Source organism: Heloderma suspectum, chromosome 12, assembly GCF_057233095.1.
Source record: "Heloderma suspectum isolate Gila_16-S chromosome 12, 16-S_ref, whole genome shotgun sequence".
Taxonomy (NCBI): Eukaryota; Metazoa; Chordata; class Lepidosauria; order Squamata; family Helodermatidae; genus Heloderma; species Heloderma suspectum.
In genome coordinates this window covers 26,019,414-26,047,374 of record NC_139469.1, presented here as the reverse complement: position 1 = coordinate 26,047,374, position 27,961 = coordinate 26,019,414, and the positions used below count along the sequence as shown (strand labels likewise).

At 47.4% G+C, this 27,961-nt stretch overlaps 1 protein-coding gene across 1 annotated transcript in view; it reads left to right on the top strand.

Annotated features, from left to right (window-relative positions):
* Window positions 1-27,961, top strand: part of PPL (periplakin) — an 83,776-nt gene that overhangs the window by 33,804 nt on the left and 22,011 nt on the right. The window contains exons 2-13 of the mRNA XM_084818845.1: window positions 2,528-2,627; window positions 4,429-4,583; window positions 6,553-6,673; window positions 9,178-9,303; window positions 10,498-10,539; window positions 15,973-16,134; window positions 18,325-18,432; window positions 18,585-18,680; window positions 21,693-21,815; window positions 25,292-25,438; window positions 27,359-27,510; window positions 27,683-27,780. Of these exons, the coding sequence (XP_084674971.1) occupies window positions 2,528-2,627; window positions 4,429-4,583; window positions 6,553-6,673; window positions 9,178-9,303; window positions 10,498-10,539; window positions 15,973-16,134; window positions 18,325-18,432; window positions 18,585-18,680; window positions 21,693-21,815; window positions 25,292-25,438; window positions 27,359-27,510; window positions 27,683-27,780 (1,430 nt within the window). The remainder of the gene's footprint in view (window positions 1-2,527; window positions 2,628-4,428; window positions 4,584-6,552; window positions 6,674-9,177; window positions 9,304-10,497; window positions 10,540-15,972; window positions 16,135-18,324; window positions 18,433-18,584; window positions 18,681-21,692; window positions 21,816-25,291; window positions 25,439-27,358; window positions 27,511-27,682; window positions 27,781-27,961) is intronic.

Genomic DNA, 27,961 nt, shown 5'->3' with positions numbered 1-27,961 from the left:
ACAGCACCTGTGGGCACCGCGGCACTCCCAGGACCTCCAGTGGCGCCCACGAAGCTCTCCCCTCCCTGCCACCTTCACAAAAATTGTTTGAAGAAAAACCTTGGAAACTGTTAGGGCAGTCGTCTTTCTCTCCCTGTCCAGCCTGTAGCCTTGCTCTTCCTCTCCCCTCTGCGTTGCTGTTTCCTCCTCCCTCCCAGCCTCTAGCCTCGCTATTCCCCCCTCTTCTGTAGCTTGCTGTTTCCCCCCTCCTAACTTCTAGCCTTGTTCCTTCTTTCCCCGCTCTACCCCATTGCGCTGCTATTTCCCCCTCCCTCCTAGTCTCACTATTTCTCTCCCCTGCCCCTCTTTAACTCACTTTTGACTAGCCAAGCCTCCATGGCAGCCATTATATGACTAGCCACATCCTCCATAGCAGCCATTTTGTGGTGGTGCCCACAGCAGTGCTCAAATGCCTAAATGTGCCCACAGGTCCAAAAAGTTTGGGGAACCCCTGCTATACACAGGGGAGTAAGCCCCATTGAACCATCTTCAGGTAGGGCTAGGAAAGAACCCGTCTTGACACCCTGGAGAACCGCTGAGCTAGATGGACCAATGGTCTCACTCAGGTTAAGGCAGCTGTCTGCATTCCTGTGTCTGTGGGATGGAAAAATAGCAGGCTTGATTTGTACTGGCATCATTCACAAGCCATGCATGTAATGCATTCCTCCTCAAAAGGCATTCCTTGGCATCATTCAGGACAGGGGTGTGGAACTTCTGGTCGGGGAGTGGGATGGCAAATGCAGCTCACCTCGGGGCCAAATCCATCCGTGCAGGATTCCCCAGATGGCCTCTCCACCTTTCCTGCCCCCCCTCCCCCCCCCAACCACCTATTTGGTGGGTTGCTGACTTTTCTGCAGTATTTCCCAATCCCAAAGGTTGAGTTGCCTCTCCTAAGGCTTCATACCTGGCAGTAAGAGCTTTAAGCTCAAATATGCTAAGATATTTTGGCTCCACCCCTTTTGCCTTTGGCCCCACCCGGCACTGGAATGCGGCCCCTGAGAGCTTCTCTGAAATGGAATTTGGCCCTGGGGCTGAAAGAGGTTCTGCACCCCTGATTTAGGGAAATGCTCTCTTGGGCCAGCAATATTATTAATTATTGTTGTTATTGTCATTTCATTATGCCAAACTCCAGCACCATTTTGTGCCTGGTGGGACTCAGTCATTTTCAGCTGTCTCAAATGGGCCCTGGGGGTGGAAAGTTTGAGAACCCCTGACATGGGGCAAATCCAGCCCGATTTCCTTTGCTAGGTCTTCCTCCTTAGCAGCCAGCTATTTGGTGGCTCAGTGCCATCATGGGCCCTTCTTGGGTTTTTCTCAGAAATCCGCCTCATTGCCTCAGCTCTGCCAAACCTGACCTAGCCTTGCCTCTGGCTAAGGAAGAATATCCCTACTCCACAGCCCTCAGGCAACAATTGCATGACCAGCCCTTGGTTTTAGAAACACTAATGAGCAAGGCTGTTTGGCGCTGGGTGGAAGCTAATCTCTCCCAGGTGGCTGGGAGCCATACTGGATGGAGCATCTCCTACGACCTGCTCAACTGCAGAATGCTCATCTGACTTGCTGAAGGCTTTGCCTTGTTCAAAGTCTCGTACAGACACACAGTCGCCAACTGTTTCTCCCACTCTGGAAAGCTCCTGTGCCTTTAACAACAGCCTGATCTGGAAAAATTAAATGTTTCCCACCTCATAACTCCCAGCCAGGAAAAGCTTTACCTGCTTAATTTCTGTGTGTTGGGTTGTTGTTCAAAAGCATAGGAGAAAGGCCAGTAAAAAAAAAAAAAAAAAAGTTGCCATCTGCTCTCTGCCATGTATTCTATTTTTCACCTTGGCTGAGTCGCTTCTAACCCCAACAGTAAAACCCCAGTGATAGTGGCCCACCTCACAGGGTGGTTGTTTAGATGAACATAAGGGTTGTAAAGGTGTTTTGTAAATTAAATGAAGACTTGTGAAAGCAGTGCTTTAAAAATATTTGTATTCGCCAGGGATAGGGGGAGGGACCCACTAAATGATGAGGGAGGAGACTGTTATTTTCATTTTATCGATGGGTAAACTGAGGCTGATGTATAGTAACTTGCCCAAGGCATTTTTCTACTGTTCAGACTGTAAAGCAAGGGTGGGGAAGGTGTGGCCCTCCAGATGATGTTGGATTAGAACTTCCATCAGCCCTCACTTTGGCTATGTTGTCTAGGGCTGATGGGAGTTGCAGTCCAATGACATCTGGAGGGCAACACGTTCCCCGCCACTGATGTAAGATGTTGGAGGCTCAAAGCTTCCTGAAAGCCCTTCCTCCTCTTCATCCCAATGTTGTGACAAGCTGGCTGTAGTTACTCCGTGGTGAAGAAAAGACACTTTTGCATATGCTCAGGAGAACAATTTTAATGTCATTCCTCATGTTCCAGGTTCTGAAACTAAGCCTGGATAAGCCCTGGTTCTGATTAAGCATGCTGTTTTCCCCCTTCTTTAAATCTTTGCTCCCTCTCTTTTCACAGCATTTCCAGTAAGGAATTGTCAGAACTGATTGAGAAGTTACAGAAAAATGCCGACCAGGTGGAGAAGAACATCGTGGAAGCGGACTCAAAGATGCAAAACGTGAGTTGCCCCACATAGTGGTTAAAAATTTAAGGAAATGTGCCAGGGTTTGTGTGCACCTGGGAGCCATATTCTGTGTGACCTTGCTGTAGTTATTCAGGCATTCTGCTCATGGTCCAAGGCACTCTTTTTTTCCTTTCACATAGTCTAAGATTGAACCCATTATTTAATTTCTGGAGGAGAGGAAGCTGTTGTAGCTCAGATGTATTTTATTTATTACATTTATTACTTTTCTGTCCCGCCCATCCTCCAAGGAGCTCAGGGTGATGTGTATAGTTCCTCTCTTCTTCCTCCCATTTTATCCTCTGAACAACCCTGTGAGGTAGGTTAAGCTGAGAGAGTGAGCTGTCCAAGGTCATCTGGTGAGCTTCATGGCTAAGTGGGACCTGGTCTCCCACTCTAACCACTATACCATGCTATCTAGAGTAACTAGCTGCATGTCCTCAAACCATCTTGTCACTGCAATTGGAGAAACTGGAACTTTGACCTTCCTCTGGGCTCTTAAGGTCTTGACTGCCTCCCTTTGGAAATAATATGTTTGTGCTTTTTGCACTGTCTACAAGTGCAATGCCCCTGGCCTGGTCTGAAGGCACTTGAAGCAGCTACCTCCCTGAAGCAAAGCAGGTCTGGTTCCAGTCCCTTGGGAACCCTATATATGTCCCCTTGGATAAAAATGTAATACATAACACCATTTCTATATTTTAATGACTAACAAATGGACCTGGCTTCACGTGGTTTGGAATAGACCTCAGTCTGATACAGTGAAGTGTCCAGCAAACCTACATAGCTGTCAGAGTTGGACACTGTGCCCACGCAGTCCAAGTGAAGCCATGCACACTGGCACCCCCTAGGCCCAGCTTCTGCCATGGAACACTCCTGGAGCCTCCTGTGGAAGGGGTCTGCCCACTCCATTCCTCTGAGGGGGGTCCCCCCCCTCAGCAGGGAGCTGGCATATAACTCTGTCTCTCGGTCTACTAATCTCCCCTGGCTTGAGACTGTATGGACTGCAAAGCTATGTGCTGGGTAGGGAAGTTTTCCCCTAGTGGCTGAAGATGTTACTGGAGGCTTCAACCACATCAATACATTTACATTAATTAAAATTAATTAATGTGTTTTAAGAACAAAATAACCCTGATGTTCACACCCATAGGGTCCCCTTAGTATGCATGCCATGTTTCAGGTGTCTAGGTTTCATGGACTTGGCGCTATGGTGCTGACAGACAGATGCACACACAAATATCCTCTTTTTTAAAAAATTATTATTATTATTATTATTATTATTACTATTATTATTGAGAAATGTAATAAATAACAGCCTAACTGTCCTGGATTAGCTGTCTACCCCCAAGAAACCCTAGGGTTTGTTATTTCTCTGGTACAGTTCAGGAACTCTCTCATAGGGTTTTCTTAAAACCTGTACAAAACTACAATCTCCAGGCTCTCTTTGTGAGAAACTGTCAAGGTTCCTGTTATGAGCTGAACCCCTTGAGCAACTCCTTAAGGATCTCTTGTCTACTTAAGAGTCCCACCTTCCTTCTTTTAAACTTCTCCTTCCAAGAAATGGGTGGTTTAGTCTGTATACGTGCGCTGACTGACACTCTAGACGCAGGATTTAACCACAACAGTTTACTAGGAGATTTAAAGCAAACAAATTATAACTAAAGGTATTTACACAGTAGAGCTGAGTGATACAAAAGGCATTAAAAGAAAATAAAAGTTGCAGAATTCAAGTTCCTTTACCCTAGCTGGTTTTCTGCCCTTTTGTAAACCTGCTCCCCTTTTCCTAACACTTTCTCCCCAGGACCTACACAAGCTTAAGGCTGGCCAGCCTGCTCGGTACCAGGACTACACAGCGGATAAGCTGATAGAATCCGATAAGCTCCTTTACGTCTTGGATGGGGATGCAGCCATCGCTCGCCACATGAAACACCCCCAGGGGGACATGATCACGGAAGAGTGAGTCCGGGGAAGTTAATACGGGATTGTGCTTGATTTTAATTTAAACTCACATCTAGGGTCAGGCAAATCAGTTTATTTCCAGTCTGTGTCACTTTTGCATGTGCTCACCCATAAAGTCCCTTCTGTACCGTTTCTACATTAATCTGCAATTTTTTTAAAAAAAAATCTGCACCAAAAAGAATTGCATTTAAATATAAGAAATGGTCTTGGGGTACCTTAAAGACTAAGAGATGTATTCTGGCATGTGTTAGTTTTTCAGATGCCACAAGGCATTTTGTTGTTTTGCTGTGATAGACTGGCATGGCTACCCCTCTGAAAATTGTTATGTTTAAATATGTGTTTATAAACTCATCTCCTCTCTAAATATTCATTTCTAAATATTTTTTTCTCAAAATACACAATTCTGAATGTATTTTGATATGCTTTCTGAGCCACGAATGGTTTCGGAACATTTGGGAACTGCAAGAAGTGATGGATAACTGGGTTTCAATATGCACATTTGTTCAGGAAGAGGGGATCAGGTCAGTTGTTACTGGGATTCTCAAAGATCGAATTCCTCAAGCACCTATTCACATCCACATATGTTTTTAAGAATTCTCTTCCTGCAGCAAAGGTGTATTTGTCATACAAGGAAGAACTTCTTCATTCAACGCACGGAGTAATGCATGACCAATCCCAGAGGCGAAGCTATGTCGGTCTTTCTCAGCAAAAACAAAAGAGAGTTTTGTGGCACTTGAAAGACTAGCAGGTTTATTATGGCTTAAGCCCACATTCAGGGCCAGCCCTATGGTTTGAGGGAACCCTGGGCAAAGTTCCCTTTGATGGGCATCAGTGGAAGCTGGTGACTCCGATGTCAGTGGAGTGGTGAATCCGCTCCGGGTTTCAGGTAGAACCAGTCAGAACTCTAAAGGAGCTTTGCACCTTGGATAGAGATATCAGAGAAATCTGCAACAGAACCAAATGAGTTTGGATTTTCAAGAATCTGACCACTGAATTCCGCAGTGGACTGGCTTCCTTCCCTGTTGGGTAGAATCTGCTAACTGCTAACTGCTAGACTGATTCTCTAACTTTCCAGAATTTTGCACCATAGAAAAATACGCACAATAAAAAAACCCAGCCAAAAATATGCATTTCCCCATAGGCTAAAGTGTGAAAATGTGCATTTCAGGAGAATTTGCAGATTTTCTCACATACAAAATTGCGCATTTGTGCAAACGCAAATTGCACAAATTCAGAAACAGGGAAAAAAAGGCTCCTGACAACCTGCAAACCACATCCAGAATCGATTTTGCACAATCCACATATCCCTAACCTTGGAGAGCTGTGGGGTAGGTTAGGCTGAGAGTCAGTGACTGGCCCAGAGTCACCTACTGAGCTTCATGGCAGAGTGGAGGCTTGAACCCAGGTCTCCCCGGTCCTAATCCAGCACTCTAAGCGCTACACGACACTGGCTCACTACATTCCTAATGTAGTGTTTAGAGCAGCCTTGCCCAAGCTGGTGCCCTCTGAGTGTTTTGGACTGCAACTCCCACCATTCCCAACAGGGCTGGCTGGAAATGATGGGGGATGAACTCCCAACACATCTGGAGGACACCAGTTTGGGGAAGGCTGTTGTAGAAACAATACACGAAACTTTGTTTATTTTTACTTTTTTATGTATTCATTACATTTTATTCCACCCATCTTCTCATTTCATCCTCGGAACAACCATGCGAGGATGGTTAGGCTGCCAGAGAGACTGCCTGCCCAATAATGCGTGTCCTTAAATTTTATACTGGGAAAAAATGTTATTTACTGATCAGGCAAAGTTTTGGCTACAATTTTGAGGGTGTGGGGGCAGAGGAAGGTGTCCAGAATTGTCAATTTGAGGGAAAGGAGTAATGCAGTGGAGTAGTGGGGTCTTTCTTGTCCACATGTTCAGATACGCCAACAATAACTCTGGGTTTCCCCCCCTGCCTTTCCTCAGTATCCGGCAACTAAAGGAGAGAGTAGGCAACCTGCGTGTGAAACATGACCAGATCTACAACTTCACCCCACAGGAAATTGAACCTCAAGTCAACTGGTCCACGGTGATGGAAGAGAAACAGGTAGGGCGGTGCTGAGCATCCGCTTAAGGAAAATATCATCTGTTTTCCTTTGGGTGGCCCTCTTCATTCTATGTGGTTTGGGGCCATTGGCACAGCACTAGGTGGAATCTTTCTGCACAACGTCTTATGACTAAAAAAGGAGCACAAGAGGGAGAGAGCTGGTCTAGAACCTTTTTCCCTGTTGTGCTAGTTTTCTGCATGCAGGGAGTTCATTGCTCGAATACAATTGACATGCACTTCTTGTGTTATGGAACTAGCAGCTGGGGGAGAATTTAAGCTAGTCTTCTCCAATCTGGCGCCTCCCAGATGTGTTGGATTACAACTCCCATAATCCCCCAGCCAGCAGAGCTGGCTGGGGGATTATGGGAGTTGTAGTCCAACACACCTGGATGGTGCCAGCTTGGAGAAGACAGCTTTAAGCAGCATTGGGACTGGAGGAAAATGTAGCTTGTTTTCCCCCTGCCATAGTCCTCATGAAAATGGCTCTCCTAGTCTCCTATGATGTTATTTGCATTGGGAAGGAAGCCCCCATCCATGCCCCCTGTGGTCCTGATGCTGCCCAGGCTCCTGTGCTGTGCAGGTACTATTTACCTAACAAACCCTCCGCACTTTAACTGAATTCACACAAATTAACGTTGCATCTGGTTTGACCCTCTTTTGTTTGCAGATAGGGGAACGTTTCTGAAATGGTTTGTCCCGCCTGCAGTCTAAAGTGGTACAGTCCACTATCACCCTGAGATATTTAATACTGCCTCACTCTACCGTGTATGTTGGGCCACAGCTAGGTTCATGGAGATCCCCTTCTCTTCTTTTCCATTTTACCTCATGGCCACGCCACAGCCATGTTGAAGGGTCTCGTATATCGCAAGCAGCGGACTGAGCTGCCTTTACAACAGGAGTAGCGCCTCTGACTCTGCAAAACCCAGATACCTCGTGTATAAACTATGCTGTCGAAAGATGGGATATAAATATTCAAAATAAAATTAAAAGGGCCTCTCCCACCCCTGCCCTGCTTTCTGAAATGCCTGCCTACATCTTCTGCTTGTATAAATGCAAATGCTGTAACACACGGTCTCTGAGGGCACTAGGCATGATGTTACTTGTGTGTAGTTGCTGTGGCAGGCCTGAGGTAGGATTGAGACTGTGGCACATGGAGATGGGGTCCCTGTACCCAGTCCTGATGAAAATCATTACCTCAAAGCTGCTATTAGCCCAGGAGGGAAACTCCAACTGGAGCTATTTGCAGCTTCAGGGGAGCAATTTTTGTCAGGACTGTGGTTGGGGCAAAGCTTCCCCCCACCCCGCTTCCCACTTGCTACAGTCCCAACCTTGCTCGCCTGCACCACGGCAGCTATTATTAACATGCACATTAAAAAATGAAAATTATTTTTTAACGTGCATGTTAATCACATATACGCAATTCACAAGATGTCTAGTTTAGCCCTGCGTGTGTTGCAAAGCTCACACTGTCAGTTTTCATGAACGAAAGAGTCACAGCCCAGTCATCAGGCTCCGGTAGCATTGATCAGCTCATAAAACACGGAGAGAGAAAAGCAAGACCATGTCCGCTAGGTCTCTCTCCCTGCTGTTGATTTTGCTCCCCTTCCAGTTGCTTCGTCAGCTTCCAACTGCAAATCCCCTCAAATCCTTCCTGGCTGCTGGCTGGAGATGCCCCCAGCTTTGGCTTAGTGAATAGCTCTGCACTGTGGAGGTGTTGCTAGCTTGCAGTTCTCTGTGGACTGCCTGGAGAGAGCCACCTCGCCCCCCCCCCCTTTTAGCAGGGGCAGGGTGAGGCTATCATTGTCACAGTGTGCCTCTGCATCTTGGTGCGCCCCAACCAGATCAGGACCTGCTCGTCCTGGTTTTCTTCTGAAAATTGCCCCCTTACCTGGCTGCTTTCTGCCCCCAAAAGTGTTGTTTACTGAAAATGCCTCCCGCATAGAGAGCTCCTACCAGTCTCTATAGAGTAGGGATGGAATGAATCTGTCAATTTCTGTTTCTCTCCATTTCTCATTTTTCCAAGTTTTAGTTTGGTTCACCTTGAACTCTGAGATTTTTTTTAAAGTTTTCATGAAACATAAGCAATTGTGTACACATTTCTCCTAATGCATGCATTTTAATGCATTTTGCCGAATATGCCCAGTTTTTGCAAGCAATTTCCCGAATATAATGTATTTTGAGCATTGTTTTTGCCAATATGTATGTATTTTTTGATTGGAGAAGTCCACTGCAAAATTCGGAAAAGTGTGAATTTTGAAGGATGACTGCATCTTGGATCAGATATTAGTTCGAAAGAGCAAACTTAAGTAAATTTGCATTAAAATGTGAACTAAACAAATTTCTACACTATCCCTAGTGTAGAGCAGACACCACTGATCTTGATGGACAAGTGGTCTGGCTTGATGTAAGTCAGCTTCCTGTGTCGCTGTGTTCTTGGTTTGCATTGGCTGTCAGTTAGTTTGCACTGGGGAATGCTGCACTCACCACCTTTCCTTTCCTGCCAGGAAATATTGAACAGCAGGGGCTTTGGAACAGACTTGCCATCAGTCAACGGTCAGGTGGAAGACCACAACATTTTCCATAATGAGGTGATGGCTATTGGACCACACATCAGCAAGGAAGGCGACAAGGTATCACTGGCTTCTAACATCTGTTTCAGGGTCCTTCACTCTGTGGGTAAAGGGAGGGAGACAGGGCCATTGGTCAATCCAGGAGTGGGCAGAAGGAGATCAGGATCTACTGGTAGATCTCTGGGTGATTTGTGGTAGATCCTCAAGGGTTTCTGATACACAATTGTTATAACAGCAAAAAATACTTTCTCCCACTTTGCCACACACCCCACCCTTCTAAATTAGGGTGGTAAGATGGAAGAACGGCTGGGGGGAAAACCAGGAGTGGATTTTATGTGGCAGGACTATGAGCTTGGTTGTGGTACTGAAAGCAAATCCTAGGCTGAGCATTTGCTCAAAGGCATCTTTTTCCTTAATTCCGTGTCCTCCCCCACCCCCCAGCCACTGTTTGTACCTGGCTGTGGTTGGTGGTCCTTGGGCTTTCTAGTAAAAACAAAGTAGATTCCACAAGCCTGAAGTCTGCCTGCCTAATGTCTTCCTTTTTACCCAGTTCCTGTGCCTTTAGCAGTGACAGGAGAAATTCAACATGTGTAGCTTTTCCCCATCATGGGGGCTCCAATGATGAGGGTGGGGGGCGGAATCTGTGCCTGTTGGATTTCAGCTTGCAGTGTGCCAATTAAAGGCACAGGAGCCTCTGATCAATGATTTCCCAGAGTGGTTCAGACAAACTTCAGGAGTCAACAGACTCAACCCTACCTTGTATAATGGGTTCAGATTCATTACTTCTCCTATCTATGCCACATCCTCGCCTGGAGAACATGGTTTACATAGTCCATAAATGAGACAGACTCTAACATGTTACTCAGCAAAACACCTTTGCTACATGTTATATTGGTATCTCCCACAGAAAACACCTAAAACATACCAAGTACCATGTGGCATAATAGTTAGAGTGTCGGACTACAACTAGAGGGGTACGGATTTGAATCCCTGGTCTGGGTGATCTTGGGCCAGCCACAATCTCACAGCCTAACCTACATCACAGGTTTGTTGTGAAGATAACTGTGTATGCTACTGTCTTTGGAATAACTTACTCTCTGGAGGAAGACTTCATCATTGGAAGGAGGATGGGATTAAAATATATACATCATTCAAACTAATAAATAAATGAAAGTGTGGGTTTGTTGCATAAAGTGTGAGACTGCCCTCTGTTTGGGAGGGTTTTTTTTATAGTTTTAATTCTCTTATTTCCAGGAATACATGAGTGGGCTCCAGGTGAAATACCAGAAATTGCTGGTAAGATCTTCCCCCACCACCCCGGCCTGTAAAGATAAGGGTCTAACATTGGGACACCCAAGAAGATCAGAGATGTTTTCTTGCTGTGCCTCCTCCCAGTTAAGAGGGCACCGTGAGGAGGATGCCTAGATCCATGCCAATAAGGCAAAGGTGTGGGGAGGAATTCTGCAGAGGGGGAAGGAGGAACATGCATTCCTGAGGCTAGGGATTGCAAGTCATGATCTGCGGCAAGTCAGCATTACATCTGCACTGGATCTGTGTAAGCAATGCAACGTCTTTCATTGCTCCTGGGAAATGGAGAATATATGTTTTCCAGGTGTCAGCCCCAATACTCCTGGGGGTCGGGGTCGGCGGGGGGTGGAAGGCAGATCAGGCAGAGGCAAAGACAGTCCATAGAGGAAAAAAGGGAGGGCAGTAGTGCAAGGACAAGGAGAGAGGAGACCCCTGGAGACTATTTATTTGATGCTCTTTGAAAGCAGTCCATAGCCAACATGAAGGAAGGACCAGCAATGAAATCTGACCAGGAAGCCTTTCTGGGGTCAGAGATGAGCAACTGACGACTTCATCGTCCCATCAATGTAAGCAGCCTTAGAATCATAGAATCATAGAACAGTAGGGTTGGAAGGGGACTACAAGGCCATCGAGTCCAACCCCCTGCTCAGTGCAGGAATCCAAGTCAGAGCATCCCTGGCAGATGGCTGTCCAGCCTCGTCTTGAACACCTCCAGTGTGGGAGAGCCCCCCCCCCCAGGTAATTGGTTCCATTGTCGTACTGCTCTAACAGTCAGGAAGTTTTTCCTGATGTTCAGCCAGAATCTGGCTTCCTGGAACTTGAGCCCATTATTCCATGTCCTGCACTCTGGGATGACCAAGAAGAGATCCTGGCCTTCCTCTCTGTGACAACCTTTCAAGTACTTGAAGAGTGCTATCCTATCTCCCCTCAGTCTTCTCTTCTCAAGGCTAAACATGCCCAGTTCTTTCAGTCTTTCTTCATAGGGCTTTGTTTCCAGTCCCCTGATCATCTTTGTTGCCCTCCTCTGAACCCTCTCCAGTTTGTCTGCATCCTTCTTCAAGTGTGGTGCCCAGAACTGGACACAGTACTCCAGATGAGGCCTAACCTGTGCTGAGTAGAGGGGAAGTAGTACTTCCTCAAATTTGGAAGCTATGCTTCTTTTAATGTAGCCCAAGATAGCATTTACCTTTTTTGCAGCCACATCCCATTGTTGGCTGATATTCAGCTTGTGATCGACAACAATTCCAAGATCCTTCTCGCTTGTAGTGTGGTTGAGCCATGTATCCCCCGTCTTGTAAATGTGCATTTGGTTTCTTTTTCCTAGGTGCAGAACTTGGCATTTATCCCTATTAAATGTCATTCTGTTTTCTGCCCAGCGCTCCATTCTATCCAGATCACTTTGAATTTTGTTTCTGTCTTCCAAAGTATTAGCTATCCCTCCCAATTTTGTGTCATCTGCAAATTTGATCAGCATTCCCTGCACCTCCTCCTCCAAGTCATTAATCAAAATGTTGAAGAGCACTGGGCCCAGGACTGAGCCCTGTGGTACCCCACTCGTTACCTCTCCCCAGTTTGAGAAGGTCCCATTGATAAGCACTCTTTGAGTCCGATTCTGTAGCCAACTGTGGATCCACCGAATCGTTGTTTCATCTAGCCCACTTTGAGCTAGTTTGCTCATCAGGAGATCTTGGGGCACTTTGTTGAAAGCTTTGCTGAAGTCAAGGTATATGATGTCTACAGCATTCCCACAGTCCACAAGGGAGGTAACTTGATCAAAAAATGAGATCAGATTTGTCTGGCAGGACTTGTTTTTGACAAATCCATGTTGGCTTCGAGTAATCACTGCATTGTTTTCAAGGTGCTTCCAGATGGATTGCTTTATCATCTGCTCCAGAATTTTCCCAGGGATTGATGTCAGACTGACTGGTCTGTAGTTCCCAGGTTCCTCCTTTTTGCCCTTTTTTGAAGACAGGGACAACATTAGCCCTCCTCCAGTCATCTGGCACTTCACCCGTCCTCCATGATTTCTCAAAGAGAATAGACAGGGGTTCTGAGAGTTCTTCTGCCAGTTCCTTTATTACTCTAGGATGCAGCTCATCTGGCCCTGGAGATTTGAACTCATTCAAAGTAATTAGGTGTTCCTTGGCCTTATGACTATCGATCTCAAGCTGCAATCCTGCCCCTTCAGCCTGTACTTCGCCTTTGCTAGGGGGGTCATAGACCCTCTTTTGGGAGAAGACTGAGCCAAAGTAGGAATTGAGCACCTCTGCCTTTTCTTTGTCATCTGTTATTGTTTTCCCATTCTTATTTAATAGCTGAACAACCATTTCTTTACTCTGCCTTTTACTGTGCACGGAGCTGAAAAAAGCCTTTTTGTTGTTTTTAGCATCCCTCGCTAACCTCAGCTTGTTCTCAGCTTTCGCCTTCCTGACACCATCCCTGCAATTCTGTGCTACCTGCCTGTACTCTTCCTTTGTTACTTGGCCTTCTTTCCACTTCCTATATGTGTCCTTTTTTGTTTTCAGGTTATCGTTAAGCTTTTTGTGAAGCCACATTGGCTTCTTCTGTTGTCTTCCACCTTTTCTTCTTGTTGGAATTGTTTGTGATTGTGCCTTGAGAATTTCCTTTTTTAAAAGCTCCCACCCATCTTGGACTCCTTTTTTCGTTAGCGTCACTTGCCATGGGACCTTACGGATCATTGTTCTGAGTTTATTAAAATCAGCTTTCCTAAAATCCAGGGTACGCGTTTGACTACACTCGGCTTTTGCTTCCCTTAGAACCAAGAACTCAAGTACAACATGGTCACTTTCCCCCAGAGTTCCTGTAACTGCTACTTGATCCACTAAGTCATCTCTGTTGGTTAGGATCAAGTCAAGGATAGCTGATCCTCTAGTTCCTTCCTCTACTTTCTGTAGGAGGAAGTTATCTGCCACACAAGTCAGGAATTTCCTGGAGGGGCCATGTTTTGCAGAATTTGTCTCCCAACAAATATCGGAGAAATTGAAGTCCCCCATTACTACTACATCATGCTTCCTTAAAACATTGGCTATTTGCTTTTCAAAAGTTTCATCCTCATCTTCTCCTTGAGTGGGTGGCCGGTCGTAGACTCCGACCACCAGGTTCCTTTTATTCTTTGCTCCATTTATTTTGATCCAGATGCTCTCGATGGGGCTACCAAGCTCATCCTCCTGTATTTCTGTGTAGAGATATGTATTTTTCACATACAGTGCAACCCCACCTCCCTTTCTGTTCCTCCTGTTCTTTTTGAACAAGTTATATCCTTCAATTGCTGTATTCCAGTCATGAGAGTCATCCCACCAAGTCTCAGTTATACCTATCAAGTCATAATTACCCTCCTGTATTAAGAGTTCAAGTTCATTCTGTTTGTTTCCCATACTCTGGGCATTAGTATATAGACATTGAAGACCATGTGCTTCATAGTCTGGCTTTCTTCCTACATGTGTCTGAAGACTATTATTGGGCACTATCAGAGCTTTTCTCTCCATTGCAGTGCATGCACCTACGTCCATCGTTACCCCCAACATTACATCTCCCTTCCCCGTAGGATTCAGTTTAAAGCCCTCCTGATGAAGTTCTTCATGCTGTGGCCAAACACATTCTTCCCATCCTTTGTGAGGTGCAGCCTGTCCCTTGCCAACAGCCCATCTTTCAGGAAGTTTAGCCTGTGGTCCCAGAATCCAAATCTCTCTCGTCGACACCACCTTCGTAGCCAGTCATTCACCCGGAGTATTTTTCGTTCCCTTTCTATCCCTCTTCTAACTACTGGAAGGATGGATGAGAAAACTATCTGGGCCCCAAAGTTCTTGAGTTTCCTTCCCAAAGCTTCAAAGTCTGACGTGATTTCTTTGTAGCGCCGCTTGGCAGTATCATTTGTTCCCACATGGATGAGAAGAAAGGGATACCTGTCAGTGGGTTTTATGAGTGCAGGCAACCTTTCAGTCACGTCTCTAATCCATCCTCCCGGGAGACAACATACCTGGTGAGTCCACGGGTCTTCACGACATACTTGGGTCTCAATCCCACGCAGCAAAGAGTCTCCCACTACTACCACTCTTCTCTTGTTGTTGTTGTAGGCCTGGGTTTCATCGCCTCTGTTTGACTGACCTTCAGCCTCTTGCTCACTCTCATGCAGGTTCCCCTGTGATTCTTCGTCTGCAGGCTGTCCTCCAGTCTCATCCGCAAGTACCTGGAATCGGTTCCACAGCTCCACTGCTTCCACTGGCGCAGAGTGGCGTCTAGTTCTTCTTCTCCTAACTGTCACCCTTTTCCAAGCAGTATCCTCTACTCCGTTTTTCGTCACCTCAGCATGACCCACTGCCTCATCTTGCTGTTGTTCTTCAAGCTTCTGGTCTTCCCTTTGCTGCTGTAGTTCCCCCATTCTGTCCAAGAACTCTTCATTTTCTCTTATTCCCCGGAGGGTCGACAGTCGCTGCTCCAGTCCACTTACTTTTTCTTCCAGCAGCGTGATCAACTTGCACTTGTTGCAGGTGTAGGCCATGTTGTTCTCAGGCAAGAAAACAAACACTGCATACACCTTGCAGGTCACCACCACGGGAGAGTCCTGTCCTTCCATTGCCTCTTTTCCCTTTTTGTGTTGAGCTTTGTGATTGTTCTAGACCAGCCTGTGCCTGCTCCTCTACTCAGTAGAGGTTAAAAGCAGAGTCCCACTGGTGTGGAAGTGTGTGTTACACAAGACAAATAAATGGGAAAAAGTTAGTCAAAAAATAAAATAAAATAAAAAATGAAAAAAAAAATGTTAGGGGCCTCCCCCTTGACCTGCCCTGCCGAACTCCCCTGGCCAACTCCTGTTTGCTTCCCCTGTTCGCTCGCTCTCTGGGAGCTTGCCTGCTTCTGTAGTCCCTGGACCAGCTGGAGCAGCTTGCTCTTTCTTGCTTCCAGAAAAAGAGACCAGCCTTCTTTGCAGGTCTCTTCTTGCACTTCCTTAATTTAACCAGAGCTAGGTGGGGGGTGCCCGCAATAAATCAGTGGCTGCCTCCTCTTCTGTCCCCAGTGGAGGCTGGTGGCTCCGATTTCAGTGGGGCTGTGAACCCATTCTGGGTTTTAGTCAGAACCAGCCAGAACTCCAAAGATGCTATCCAAGGTGCTGAACCTATTTTGGGGATAAGGTTCAGAACCTTGGATGCTCCTTTAGAGTTTTGCCTGGTTCTGACTGAAACCCAGAATGGATTCACTGCCCCGCCGAAATCGAAGCCACCAGCCTCCACTGCCTGTCCCCCTTTATCAGCTCAAGACTCATTGTGGTCTTAAATCGTGACACCAGGAGACTGCAGCGGTCAGGAGACTCTCTTCGCAGTAGGCTTTCTTCCCTCTGGAGTTGCCTTTTGCACCTTCCAGTTTCGAAGCCCTGACACTCGGCGAAACGTTTCTTTCTGCTTGCAGTCAGGATCCCAACGGAGGCAGCAGGATCTGAACTCGCTGCAAGATTACATGCAGCGCTGCACCAACAAGCTCTACTGGCTAGATCAGCAGGCTAAGGACAGGATGCAGTATGACTGGAGTGACCGTAACCTTGACTACCCCAGCAGGCGGCGCCAGTATGAGGTACGTTTTCTCCCCAAAGCAGATCTCCCTCAGCAAAGCATGGGAAGCAGTGAGAGACTTTGAGGTCTGTGTGGAAAATCCTGTGGCATATGCATCTCATCCAGGGCCGGCCCAAGATATTTTGCTGCCAGAGGTGAAAGACAAGATGGTGCCCCCTCCCATCCCATGTACAAAAACTGACAGGACTGCTAGTTGAATCTCAGCTTCATGGAATCATAGGGTTTTCTTCAGCACTGGCAGTGGGGCAATATCCTCCACCCCACCCCGAAGGCAGCAGGCTAACTTAGGGGGTGCATAGCAGGCTGCATTGCCCACAACTCTCTTCTCCAACATCTTGCTGCCACCTCCCAGCATCTGCCACCAGAGGCAACCTCCTCACCCTGCCTTATAGTAGGGCCAGCCCTGATCTCATCTATTTATTTAGTTACGGCCCATACTGAAGCTGAAGGGCAGAAAATTTTAAAGGAAACAGTGTGTGTTTTAAATCAGATTGTTGACGGTGGTATGTAGGGATGCTTGAGTAACTCAGTCTTTGTGAATTCCAGTATGAATTGATCTGATACGCACTTCTCAGATTAACGTGCATACTGAAAATGAATTATCCACTAAACTTTTCCAAACATAGCAACATAGTTCTTGTCAGTTTAAACATATCCAGACTAGAGATGGCATGGATGCCCAACTGGGTCCAGGAGTCCATTGTGCCCCTGGACCGCTGGCCTCACTCGCCCCTGCTTGCACCCTTCTGGACGTTCCCCCCCGCACTTACCCAGACCCATCTGTGAGTGCCTGCCATTTTGCCGAGCTTATTTTTACGGGAAAAAGGTCATTAAAAATATGCATATTTAAATATGCACAAATTTGGGCTAGGAAAGGCTGATCTACGGAATATTAGAGGCATAAATGGCCCATTTGCACCTCTAATATTGCATATATCAAACTTTTCCAGCTTGAATTTGCTCATATTTAAATATGCGCATTTTTAATGACCTCCTTTTTTCTGTAAAAATAATGGCAGGCGCTTGCGGACGGGATCCAGGGTGAGTGCAGGTGGTTTGGTAAGTTCATGGGGGCTCGAGTGCAGGTCCGGGGGGGGGGGGGGGGGCTCGAGTGGAGGCCGCGCTTCAGTGGCTTGGTAAGTTCATGGGGGCTCGAGTGCAGGTCCGGGGGGGGGGGCTCGAGTGGAGGCCGCGCTTCAGTGGGCGCCCACTGATATGGGACGGGGATGGGTTCATCCATCCCTAATCCAGACTCATTTAAGAATGCGGCTTTTGGGAGAAAGTACATTTAGAAGTATGCATTTGGAGAAGAAAAAACTGCACATTTAAACATATGTATTTGACAACATATTTAAATACAAATATTTGTGCAGATTTTAAAAAATAATCCCAGATTAATGCAGAAACTGGATGGCATGGATTGCATGCAAAAGTGACATGGAGTGGAAAACTGGAAATAGATTAATTCTCCCATCTCTGGTGGTACGAAAGAGTGTGTCAGCTCATTTTCTTTCTCCTGCTATTGGCTATGTTTAGATATAACAATAAACAGTTTATCTACAAGAAGGAGCCTTGGTGAACTTTGGGCTCATGCTCCCTGCCTTCCTTCTCCTCCGGCAGGCCTGCGAGGAGAAAACTGGAAGCTTTCTCTTCCATTTTTGATTAGCTACGGTTTCGCGTTATATCCAAACCCTAAACTGTGATTAATCGTAACTTATTGGAATATTGGAATAAGACAGCTTTGAAAACCGAGAAATGAAGTTGGCTTGTTTCAGTAAACCATAGTTAAGATGAACCACAGTTTGTCTACCTTTGGGTATAGCCCTAAACTCTGGTTAGTTAAAAAGGGAAGCAAAAACATCCAATCTCTTCCTCACAGCAGCGACTGAGGAGGAGATGGAAGAGACAGAGGAGAAGCATACAAGCCTGAGTCTTGCCCAGTCTCATTCTTGTAACAATGTCAGTCACCGTTGGAAAGCAGCCATTATCTTGCATCAAACTAGTTAAACTGGTTTAAATAATCTTGGCAAGAAAGTAACCTGTAGAGAAGCTCATTAAGGTCCATTACTTAAGTTCTGTTAAAAGTGTTTCATGGCATGTCTTGAGATCAGTGTGACTTTAACTTACTTCGTTGTGGATCGCCTGAATGTGAGGTTGGAATTGCTCTATATGTAGCTTCCTTGCTTCTTAGAATTTCATAAATCGGAAATTAGAAGAGAAAGAGGCAGCCATCAACAAACTGCATGAAGATGGGAACAAGCTGTTGTCTGAAAGCCATCCTGGCAAGATCCCCATCGAGGTGAGTTTGGCTTGGGAGAGGGCCGCTTTAGGGAAGTTTCACCACATATATGAGGCAATTGTTCCCCCCGGGTAATATCCCATCCTGGGCTCTTGGGTTCATGAGTCCCTTGAGGCCAACCAAGCCTGAGGCTGCTGTCCTCTTGTTTTCAGGCTCACATTGAGGCGGTTCATGCTGACTGGAAGGAGTATCTCAACTTGCTCATCTGCGAGGAGAGCCACCTCAAGTTCATGGAGGACTATCACCAGGTATCATGAAATCCAGGACTTGCAAGTGGGACCTGCATCAAAACAATGCTGTCTGTCTTTACCCTGTAGCAGGAGTGCCCCTGTTCAAGGTGCCAGCCTACCAGCCATGCCTTCCTCTGGGGTGCTGTAAGGCAGGGGTTCAGAACCTCAGGTCTGGGAGCCATACCCAGCTTCCCTGAACTCCTAACCTGGCCGCCCGGGGTTCCCCAAATGGCCACGCCTGCTTTCCCCTGACCGCCAATCATTTATGGTTTTCCAGCTTTTGCCTGCTTTTATCCCCATTCTAAAAAGTCAAAATGTCTCTGCTAAGGTTTTGTTCCTGGCAGTAAGGGCTACCAGCTAAAATTGAGCCCTTGGGCTGAAAGAGGTTTCACCCATGCTAGAAGATGTTATAGGTTCATAGAATTATAGAACCATAGAATATTAGGGTTGGAAGGGGCCTATGAGGCCATCTAGTCCAACCCCCTGTTCAGTGCAGGAATCCAGGTCAGCGCATCCCCGACAGATGTCTGTCCAACCTCGTCTTGAATGCCTGCAGCGTGGGAGAGCCTACCACCTCCCTGGGTCATTGGTTCCATGGTCATATTGCTCTAACAGTCAGGAAGTTTTTCCTGATGTTCAGCCGGAATCTGCCTTCCTGTCACTTGAGCCCATTATTCCGTGTCCTGCACTCTGGGATGATCGAGAAGAGATCCTGGCCTCCCTCTCTGGGACAGCCTTTCAAGTACTTGAAGAGTGCTATCCTATCTCCCCTCAGTCTGCTCTTCTCAAGGCTAAGCATGCCCAGTTCTTCCAGTCTGTCCTCATGGGGCTTTGTTTCCAGTCCCCTGATCATCTTTGTTGCCCTCCTCTGAAGCCTCTCCAGCTTGTCTGCATCCTTCTTCAAGTGTGGTGCCCAGAACTGGACACAGTACTCCAGATGAGGCCTAACCAGTGCTGAGTAGAGGGGAAGTAGTACTTCCTCAAATTTGGAAGCTATGCTTCTATTAACGCAGCCCAAAATAGCATTTGCCTTTTTTGCAGCCACATCCCATTGTTGGCTCATATTCAGCTTGTGATCGACAACAATTCCAAGATCCTTCTCACTTGTAGTGTTGTTGAGCCACGTATCCCCCATCTTGTAACTGCGCATTTGGTTTCTTTTTCCTAGGTGCAGAACTTGGCATTTATCCCTATTAAATGTCATTCTGTTGTTTTCTGCCCAGCGCTCCATTCTATCCAGTTCACTTTGAATTTTGTTTCTGTCTTCCAAAGTTTTAGCTATCCCACCCAGTTTTGTGTCATCTGCAAATTTGGTCAGCATTCCCTGCACCTCCTCCTCCAAGTCATTAATCAAAATGTTGAAGAGCACTGGGCCCAGGACTGAGCCCTGCGGTACCCCACTCGTTACCTCTCCCCAGTTTGAGAAGGTCCCATTGATAAGCACTCTTTGAGTCTGAGGTTCAAGCAAGCCTACTCACTTTCCCGTGTTCATTTGTTGGACTCCAATTCCCATCCACCCCAACCAGCCTGGCTAAGGTGAGGGATGAGGGAGTAGTAGTCCATCAGCATCTGGAGGGCCACAGATTCCCCAGCCCTGACGCAGACGATGCTGAGTGAGATGGACCGGCACATTCCTATGTTCCTCTGCTGTATAAGAGCCTAAGAAGAGCCACGCTGGATCAGAACAAGGGACCATCTAGTTCAGCATTCTGTTCACACAGTGGCCAACCAGATGGGAAGCCCACGAGCAGGACATTATGAAATCCAACAAAGCAGGGGAGGGGAGGAATTGGCACCGGAGAGAGGAGGAGGGAGTATGCAATCCCATGGCCTATTATTAAGAGTTTGGATGCCAGTGGATTGCGAATTCTTGTTGTACAACTGCGTGCACATATATGTATGTCCCCTCCTGCAGATATGGCTCCCTGCTTTCTCTGGCTGCACCAGCCCTTTGGGAAGTGTCTTCTTGCACAAGACAAACTGTGCTTATTCGCAGAGGAGGATGACAGGGAGATGGGCATTCTTGGAGTTCGGCAGCCAACCATCCCGCCGGGCAGTTTTGTCTGCTGCGGAGTAACATTAAGCAAGCAGGGGCCCAGGTCAGGCGCTGCATCAGCTGTTTGTACAGGAAACAGCCAAAGGAGCCAGTGGGAAAGCAATCTTGCTGGACTTGTTTTTTCTCTCTCCTTGCTCTTTCCTTGGCCTCTTTGCTGTCAGGGGCTACTGATCAAGCAGGCGCCGGCCTTCTGGAGGTGGTTCAGCAAGGCAGGGTTTCCCGGGCAGAGGCTTCCTGGGTCTCTGCTCCTATTCTCCCCAGGGCAAAGCACACACTGTGTCTGCCTTGCTCGGAGAATTTCCCACTTGTTATCCGGGAGCCCCTTGCAGTCTTACCTTTTACTTCCATTGGCCGGAGGAGGAGTCTTCAACATTTTCATCCTTGTACAACTCTGGGACCTGCTTTAAGACAATGTCTTAACACACAGCGGGATGTTCCTGCTTTTGCCTCTAGGGCAGCCTTCTCCAACCCTCCAGATGCATTGGACTGCCGCTTCCATCCTCCCCAGCCAGCAGCCCCATCCTGACTGGGGATGATAGGGGTTGTAGTCAAAACACATCTGGAGGGCCCCAGGTTTAAGGGTGGGAAGGCTGAGTTTGGGTCACCAGATGAAAAGAACAGTCGGCCTTTTAACAGTTGCACAAAAGTGACGCCTGCTGAAATTCCATCCACCATACAACTCTTTAAAATTGTGATTTGACCATGAAGGGGGGTATAAAAATGTTTTATATATACCTGGCCACCCACCCCTCATTCCTTGTTCTTTTCTGCTTCTTCTTCCCAAGTTTGTCAGCCCCTCCAGGCCTGTTACGGCTCTTCTCTTTAGGCTCTCCTCTTTCAACAGTGAATTATTGTCACAGGGAGGCGTGTGCGGCGTCACTGACACCCTTTGCAACAGTCATGGCAGCAATGCGCACTGCATGGTCATGAAGAGAATCGCTGGATTTTTTTGTTTGTTCGTTTGTTTTGCACAGTTCCACAAAGATGCTAAGGATGCTCAGGATCTCCTGAGAAAAGTGGACACAGACCTGGACCAGAAATATAGCCCAGATTTCAAGGACCGGTACCAAATCGAATCACTGCTGCGGGAGTTAGAGGCAAGTATTTCGGGCGACAGCTGCCAGCAGCAATGCTATGTGGGAGAGCTTAAGAGGTCAAGGGGAGGAACGCTGGCATCCCGACAGCTACCCATTACACATGCACCCTTGCGGGAGCTGGCAAATCATAGAATCATAAAATAGTAGGGTTGGCCTAGTAGGCCTACAAGACCGTCGAGTCCAACCCCCTGCTCAATGCAGGAAACAAAGTCAAAGCATCCCTGACAGATGGCTGTCCAGCTTCATCTTGAAGTAGGGATGTACGAAAGTCACTCACCTTTTGGCAAAATGTGATTCGAGGTGGGGGGGAGGCACTCCGTCCCTCCCCCCGAAATTCTGGCCGGGGGGGGAGGCGCTCCATCCCTCCCCCCCCCGAATCCTGGCTGGCCGGGTGCGCAAATGGCGGTCGCTGTAGCCGCTGCCATTTGCGTCCCTGAAGTCAGCCGTGATACGCTACGTAAACATTTACGTAGCCTGTCATGGTATTTTTTAAAAATCTAGCTGTGATAGGCTACATAAATCTTTATGTAGCCTATCACTTTTTTTTTTTACTGGAAATGGCGGCGGCGGCAGCCGGTCGGAAGACCGGCTGCTGCCGCCGAACCGCCGCTGGAGCTGCCGCTGCCAGGAGGATTCACCCAAGATAAGTCCCATCCCGGGGGTGGGTGGGGGGGCAGACTGTTTCGCCACCGATTTCGGGGGGCCGAATGCACTGGCATTCGGCCTCCCCGAGATTCATGGTGAAATTCTCTGACAACCTGATCTTGAAGGCCTCCAGTGTGGGAGAGCTCACCACTTCCCTAGGTAACTGGTTCCATTGTTGTACTGCTGTAACAGTCAGGAAGCTTTTTCCTGATGTTCAGCTGGAATCTGGTTTCCTGTCACTTCAGCCCATGATTCCGTGTCCTGCACTCTGGGATGATCGAGAACAGATCCTGGCCTTCCCCTCTGTGACAGCCTTTCAAGTACTTGAAGAGCGCTATCATATCTTCAACCACACATGGCCTGAACTCCCCATTTTGGTTGCAGGAGGGCTGGGGTTGGGGCAGGAGACTGTTGACATCAGACAGCCTTCTCCAACCTTGTGCTGTTCTGATATGTTGGACTGCAACTCCCCTCATCCATCATCCCCAGCCAGCACCAGGTTGGGGAAGGCTCATATAAGGCATAAAGAACTGCCATATACCCAGTAAAATCAATGCTCCATCCAGACCTATGTATGTCTGTTCTGATGGACAACTAGGGTTGAGACAAAATGAAATGGCTGCCTCAACAGCAGCAGATTTCAAGAGCCACTGGGGGGGATGGAGTGTGGGGAACAGATGCAGTACATCTACCCCATGCAGTACAACCTATTATTGTTGTTGTTGTTGTTATTATTATTATTATATTTGTACCCCGCCTTTTTCCCAGTACTGGGACACAAGGCGGCTTACAAAAATTAAAACATATACAATTAAACCATATGAAAATATACAAAAGTTGAAATATAATTAAACAACAACACAATTAAAATTATATTAAAACATTAAAAGCATTTTAAAACAGCATTTTAGCAGCTTACCCCTGCTATTGGGACACCCTACTGTACAAACCTCATTTGAACAAATTGCTTTTCAGCCTAGAAGGCCAGAATCTCCAAGGCCAAGCAGTTTAGGGGCCCCGAGCCCCTCCCCTTTGGGCCAGGGAGAATTCAGGCCCTTCTTCATTGAGTTGAAGAATGTGGCATATGCCCCACCCATCAGAAAATGTGTCTCCGCTGCATGCTTGGAATAACTACCCCCTGGATGCTGACGCTGGGGGTGGCGCTATCACCCTGCCTCATTCGTGGAATTTTAGGGTGGAGTGTGTGTGTCCAGATAATGTTGTCTTCCCCTTGTAAACCTCTCATGTTTTTCCATCACATCTTCCATCTTTTTTTCTTAACATGGAAAAACTGTTAAATAAGAATAGCGGTGCAGATGTCTTTTGATTGTTAGTGCTAGAATCTCTCCATCTGGAAGCACCCTGTATATCTCATTGTCATAGCTGGGATCACACAGGGCTTGGATCATCTGGACGCAGGGGAAATTTAGGAGCCATTCACACCATGTATTTGCCCCCATGAGGGACACATTCTGATGACAGTGTTCAAGTCAACGGATCATGTGAATGGTCCTTGCGCTAGTAAAGACAGAAGGTCTGGCATGCCAACGTGGCTCCAGTTTACAGAATCAGAATCTTGTGGTCCAGGTGGACATGGAAATTCAGCCCAACTTGCCCCCTCAGCCACCCCCCACACTGCCACAGCATATCCCCACAAACAACGGAGTCATCGCAAGGCCACTCTGCCTGATAGAAGTGTCCCAGGGGAAAAGGTACATATGTTTTTCAGGAACAATTCCCTTGCTCCTGACTGGGCTGTATGGCAGGAATGGGTAGATGTGGGTCTACTGATAGATCTCTGGGTGATTCACAGAAGATTGGGAAGTCTTTCAGACTCCCAGTTGTTTAACAATAGCAGTGACAAAATGACCCTCACCACCCTAAATTAAACTGCTGAAATGGGGAAAAAAGGTTGGGGAAAGTAGCAGTGGGATTTAGTATGGCGGAACTGTGGGTCCTTCCAAATGAGGCTTTTATTGTGCATTCATTCATTCAGAATTTTATGGGGGGGAGGGGTGCAGTTGATGCCTTCACTTGTAGCCCTGCTTCCTGTTGCTGCTTCCATCGTTTTTCTGACCAGGGAAAAAATCATTCAGGAGGAAAAGATGGAATCGCTGCACCCCTTTAATTGTTAATGCTAGGAGCCCTCCATCTGGACCCTGTGAGCTCCGTTGTGGTGTGCTACTCTAAGGGCGCAATCCTATGGCTGCTAGACAGTGTCTAGATGGCCATAGAATTTTTTGGTTCCCAGAAACCTGACTCCCCTCCTCTTCCCCCACTGCCTCATGGCAGAGCGGTTCGTCCCTGGTTCATAAGAGCAGTGTGGGGTGGGCAAAAAGGGGATGTTCCTGGGGGCGGGGAGGGGAGGAGACCATGGAAGTGCCATTAACGATGCTTCCTGTGCGCCGTCTGGCCTCCTGCCCACCCCCGCTCCGATGTACCCCGGACCCGGCTAGACAGTGGAAATCAGTCATCTAGCCGCAAATGGGGGGCAGCTGGAGTGCGGAGGAGAAGATCCCCTCTGTGCTTCACCTGCCCTGCATTGGATAGTCGGCTGCCTCCAAGTTCAGAGGCGGCCGACTATCCCCATAGGATTGTGCCCTAAGCAAATTCCTATCCTCAGAATCCTTTAACTCCACTTGTGTGTCTTTTGCACCAGACTCTGGTTGATGAATCTCAGGATTCCAGTAAAAACAAAAAACAAAGTAGATCCCACAAGCCTGAAGTCTGCTCATCCCTGCTGTATGACACTGGATAGGGTGCCGTCTCTGATTGCCCATCTCAATGCCGCCTTCCGAGCTCACCAGCATCTTTGCTTTCTCTCTGGCCAGGACCAGGAGAAGGCCTTGGACAAGTATGATGATGTGGTGACGTCCCTGCAGAAGCGCAGCCAGCAGGTGCTTCCTCTGAAGTACCGCCGGGAGACCCCCCTGAAGCCCGTCCCAGTGGAGGCTCTCTGTGACTACGAAAACGAGCAGGTAAGAGAGGCTCTGTTTTTGGCGTCTGCTGGCTGCAGGATGGAACAGTGAGGAAATTCCAGGTGCGTGGCGTAGCGGGTTGCATCCTGGTTAGGGAGCTGGAAGTTGGGTGGAAAGTGACAGGCTCATTGGAGGCTGACATCTATCCAAGGGCAGATGCAGTTGGATGGTAATGGCAGGAAACAGCCTCTTTGCAGAGGCAGCAAGGAAGGACACTTTCCTGGTGAAGCTACAGCTACTCACAAGCCAGGAAGAGGGAATGGGACGTTGGGTGGCTTGGGAGCTGCTGGTAAAAGGCAGAGGAATGGGGAGGCTGAGGAATAAGCCTGCACAGCTCTGCCCCAAATTGAAAGGAGAGCCAGGAAGAAGTATGCAAAGATGAGGCAGTTGACATGCCTGTGTAGCCCCTGCTGCCCCCCATCCATAAGTCAAAGAAGCCCTCACCTCTTTCTTGTTTCTTGCATCATCTTATGAGCTTAGCCGGTTGTCTTGTTTCCCCACCTTTTTCTTTTATTTATTTTTTTGCTTTGTGAAGCTCAATTCAATTTTTTAAAAAGACCTCGCATTGGTTTGAATGTGAATATAAACACTACATCAGTCAGAATGCTCCTTGGCTTAACAAAAGCACTTTCTGTTTGGCATTAAGGGGATGAACTCCATGTTATTTTGGCAAATGCATATTCACAATTCCATTTTTGCTGAGGTAACGCAGGGGAAAACACTTGCAGGGGATAATTGGTATGTGGGAAAGAAGGGCACCAGTTATCCCCTGCAGATGCCCTGCTGTCATTCCCCCCCACATCCAAGCCAACAAAATATTAACGTCCAGAGCTTCCTTATGCTGATCCAGCTAGCTTACTACTATCTTCTCTGTCTGGCAACGGTGCTTCCCAGCCTTGTCACCTGAGAACCTGTTAACCAGAGATATTGTAGAATTTGAAAATGTGCAGAAAAGGGCCACTAAGGGTGTAATCCTATGCATGCTTAGACAGAAAAAAGTCCTACAGCTCCCATGCTGGCTGAGAAATTCTGGGAGTTGTAGGACTTTTTTCTGTCTATGCAAAGGATTGTGCCCTAAAATGTCTGGAGCAAAGCTCCTATGAAAGAAGTTAAAGTGTTTGGGGCTGTTAAACACAGAAAAAAAGGAGAGTAAGGGGGGCTATGATAGAGGTGTATAAAATGATGCATGGTGTGGAGAAAGTGGATAGGGGAAGGGGTTTCTCCCTTTCTCATCGTTCTGTAACCCAATGGGGTCATCCCATGAAGCTGATTGGTGGGAGATTCAGGACAGATAAAGGGAAGGATGTCTTCACACAGGGCAGAGTTAAATTACACAATTTGCTACAAGACATAGTGATCGCCACCAGTTTGGATGGTTTTAAAAGGGGATTGGACAAATTCATGGAGGAGAAGGCCATCGGTGGCTAGTAGTCCTGAAGGCTATATGCTACCTCCAGTACCAGAGGCAGTGAGCCTGTGTACACCAGTTGGTGGGGAACATGGGCAGGAAGGTGCCGTTGCATTCGTGTCCTGCTTGTGGGTTACCCATGGGCAGCTGGTTGGCCACTGTGTGGACAGAATGCAGGACTAGATGGACCCTTGATCTGCTCCAGCAGGGCTCCTATTATGTAGGCATGTTACACATGAAGGTGCCTTCTGCTGAGTCAGAACTTTGGCCTATCTGGCTGAGGATTGCCTCTTCTGACTGGTGGGGTTGTCTGGGATTCCAGGCGGAGGCCCTTTTTGTCACTTGCTACCCGAGATCCCTTTTTAACTGGAGGTGTGGGGGTCAAATTTGGGGCCTTCTGTTTTCAAAGCATGTTCTCCATCACTGAGTTAGGATGCTCCCTCTGCTTGGGGGTGCATGGGCGGGGGGGACCCAATGATGTGCATACTTACACTGAATTCTTTCTACCCCAGTGCCAAATATATCGTGGAGCCAGGTACACGCTGCACAAGAACAGCGGTGATGTCTGGGAGGTCACCGATGGCACAGGAACTGTGATCAATGCCCCGGGCGTCTGCTTCATGATCCCCCCGACAGATCTAGAGTCCTTAACCCAGGCTGACAAGTAAGTGCTTCCTAACCTAGGTAGCATTCACACAAGCCAACAGCAAGCAGCGTTAGTGGTTCAGACAAGGACCTTCCTCCTTTCTGTCATATTGGCAACTTGACTTTGAGCACAGGACTGCTTTATTCCGCCTGATTTGTCCAAATGGCTCTGCCTCCACTTTTTTCTGTAGCATTGCTGGTCAGTATCAGAGCATGAAACAGAAGACAGCTGGCACAAAGAATCTCCTGCAGCAGCGTTATGATGGACTGAAGGTAGACAGCGTTGGAGGTGAGTGCTCCACACCATTCCAGGAAAAGGCGTACGTCTCACGTGAAACTGAGTCCTTGTCTCCAGTTGTCCTGTTTGTTCTCTATGTAGGGATATATGTACAAGCAAAACTCAAGCTCGAAGCCCTCCAAATTCCACCTCCAAGCTCATTCCATCTCATATCCATATCAGATTGTGAGCT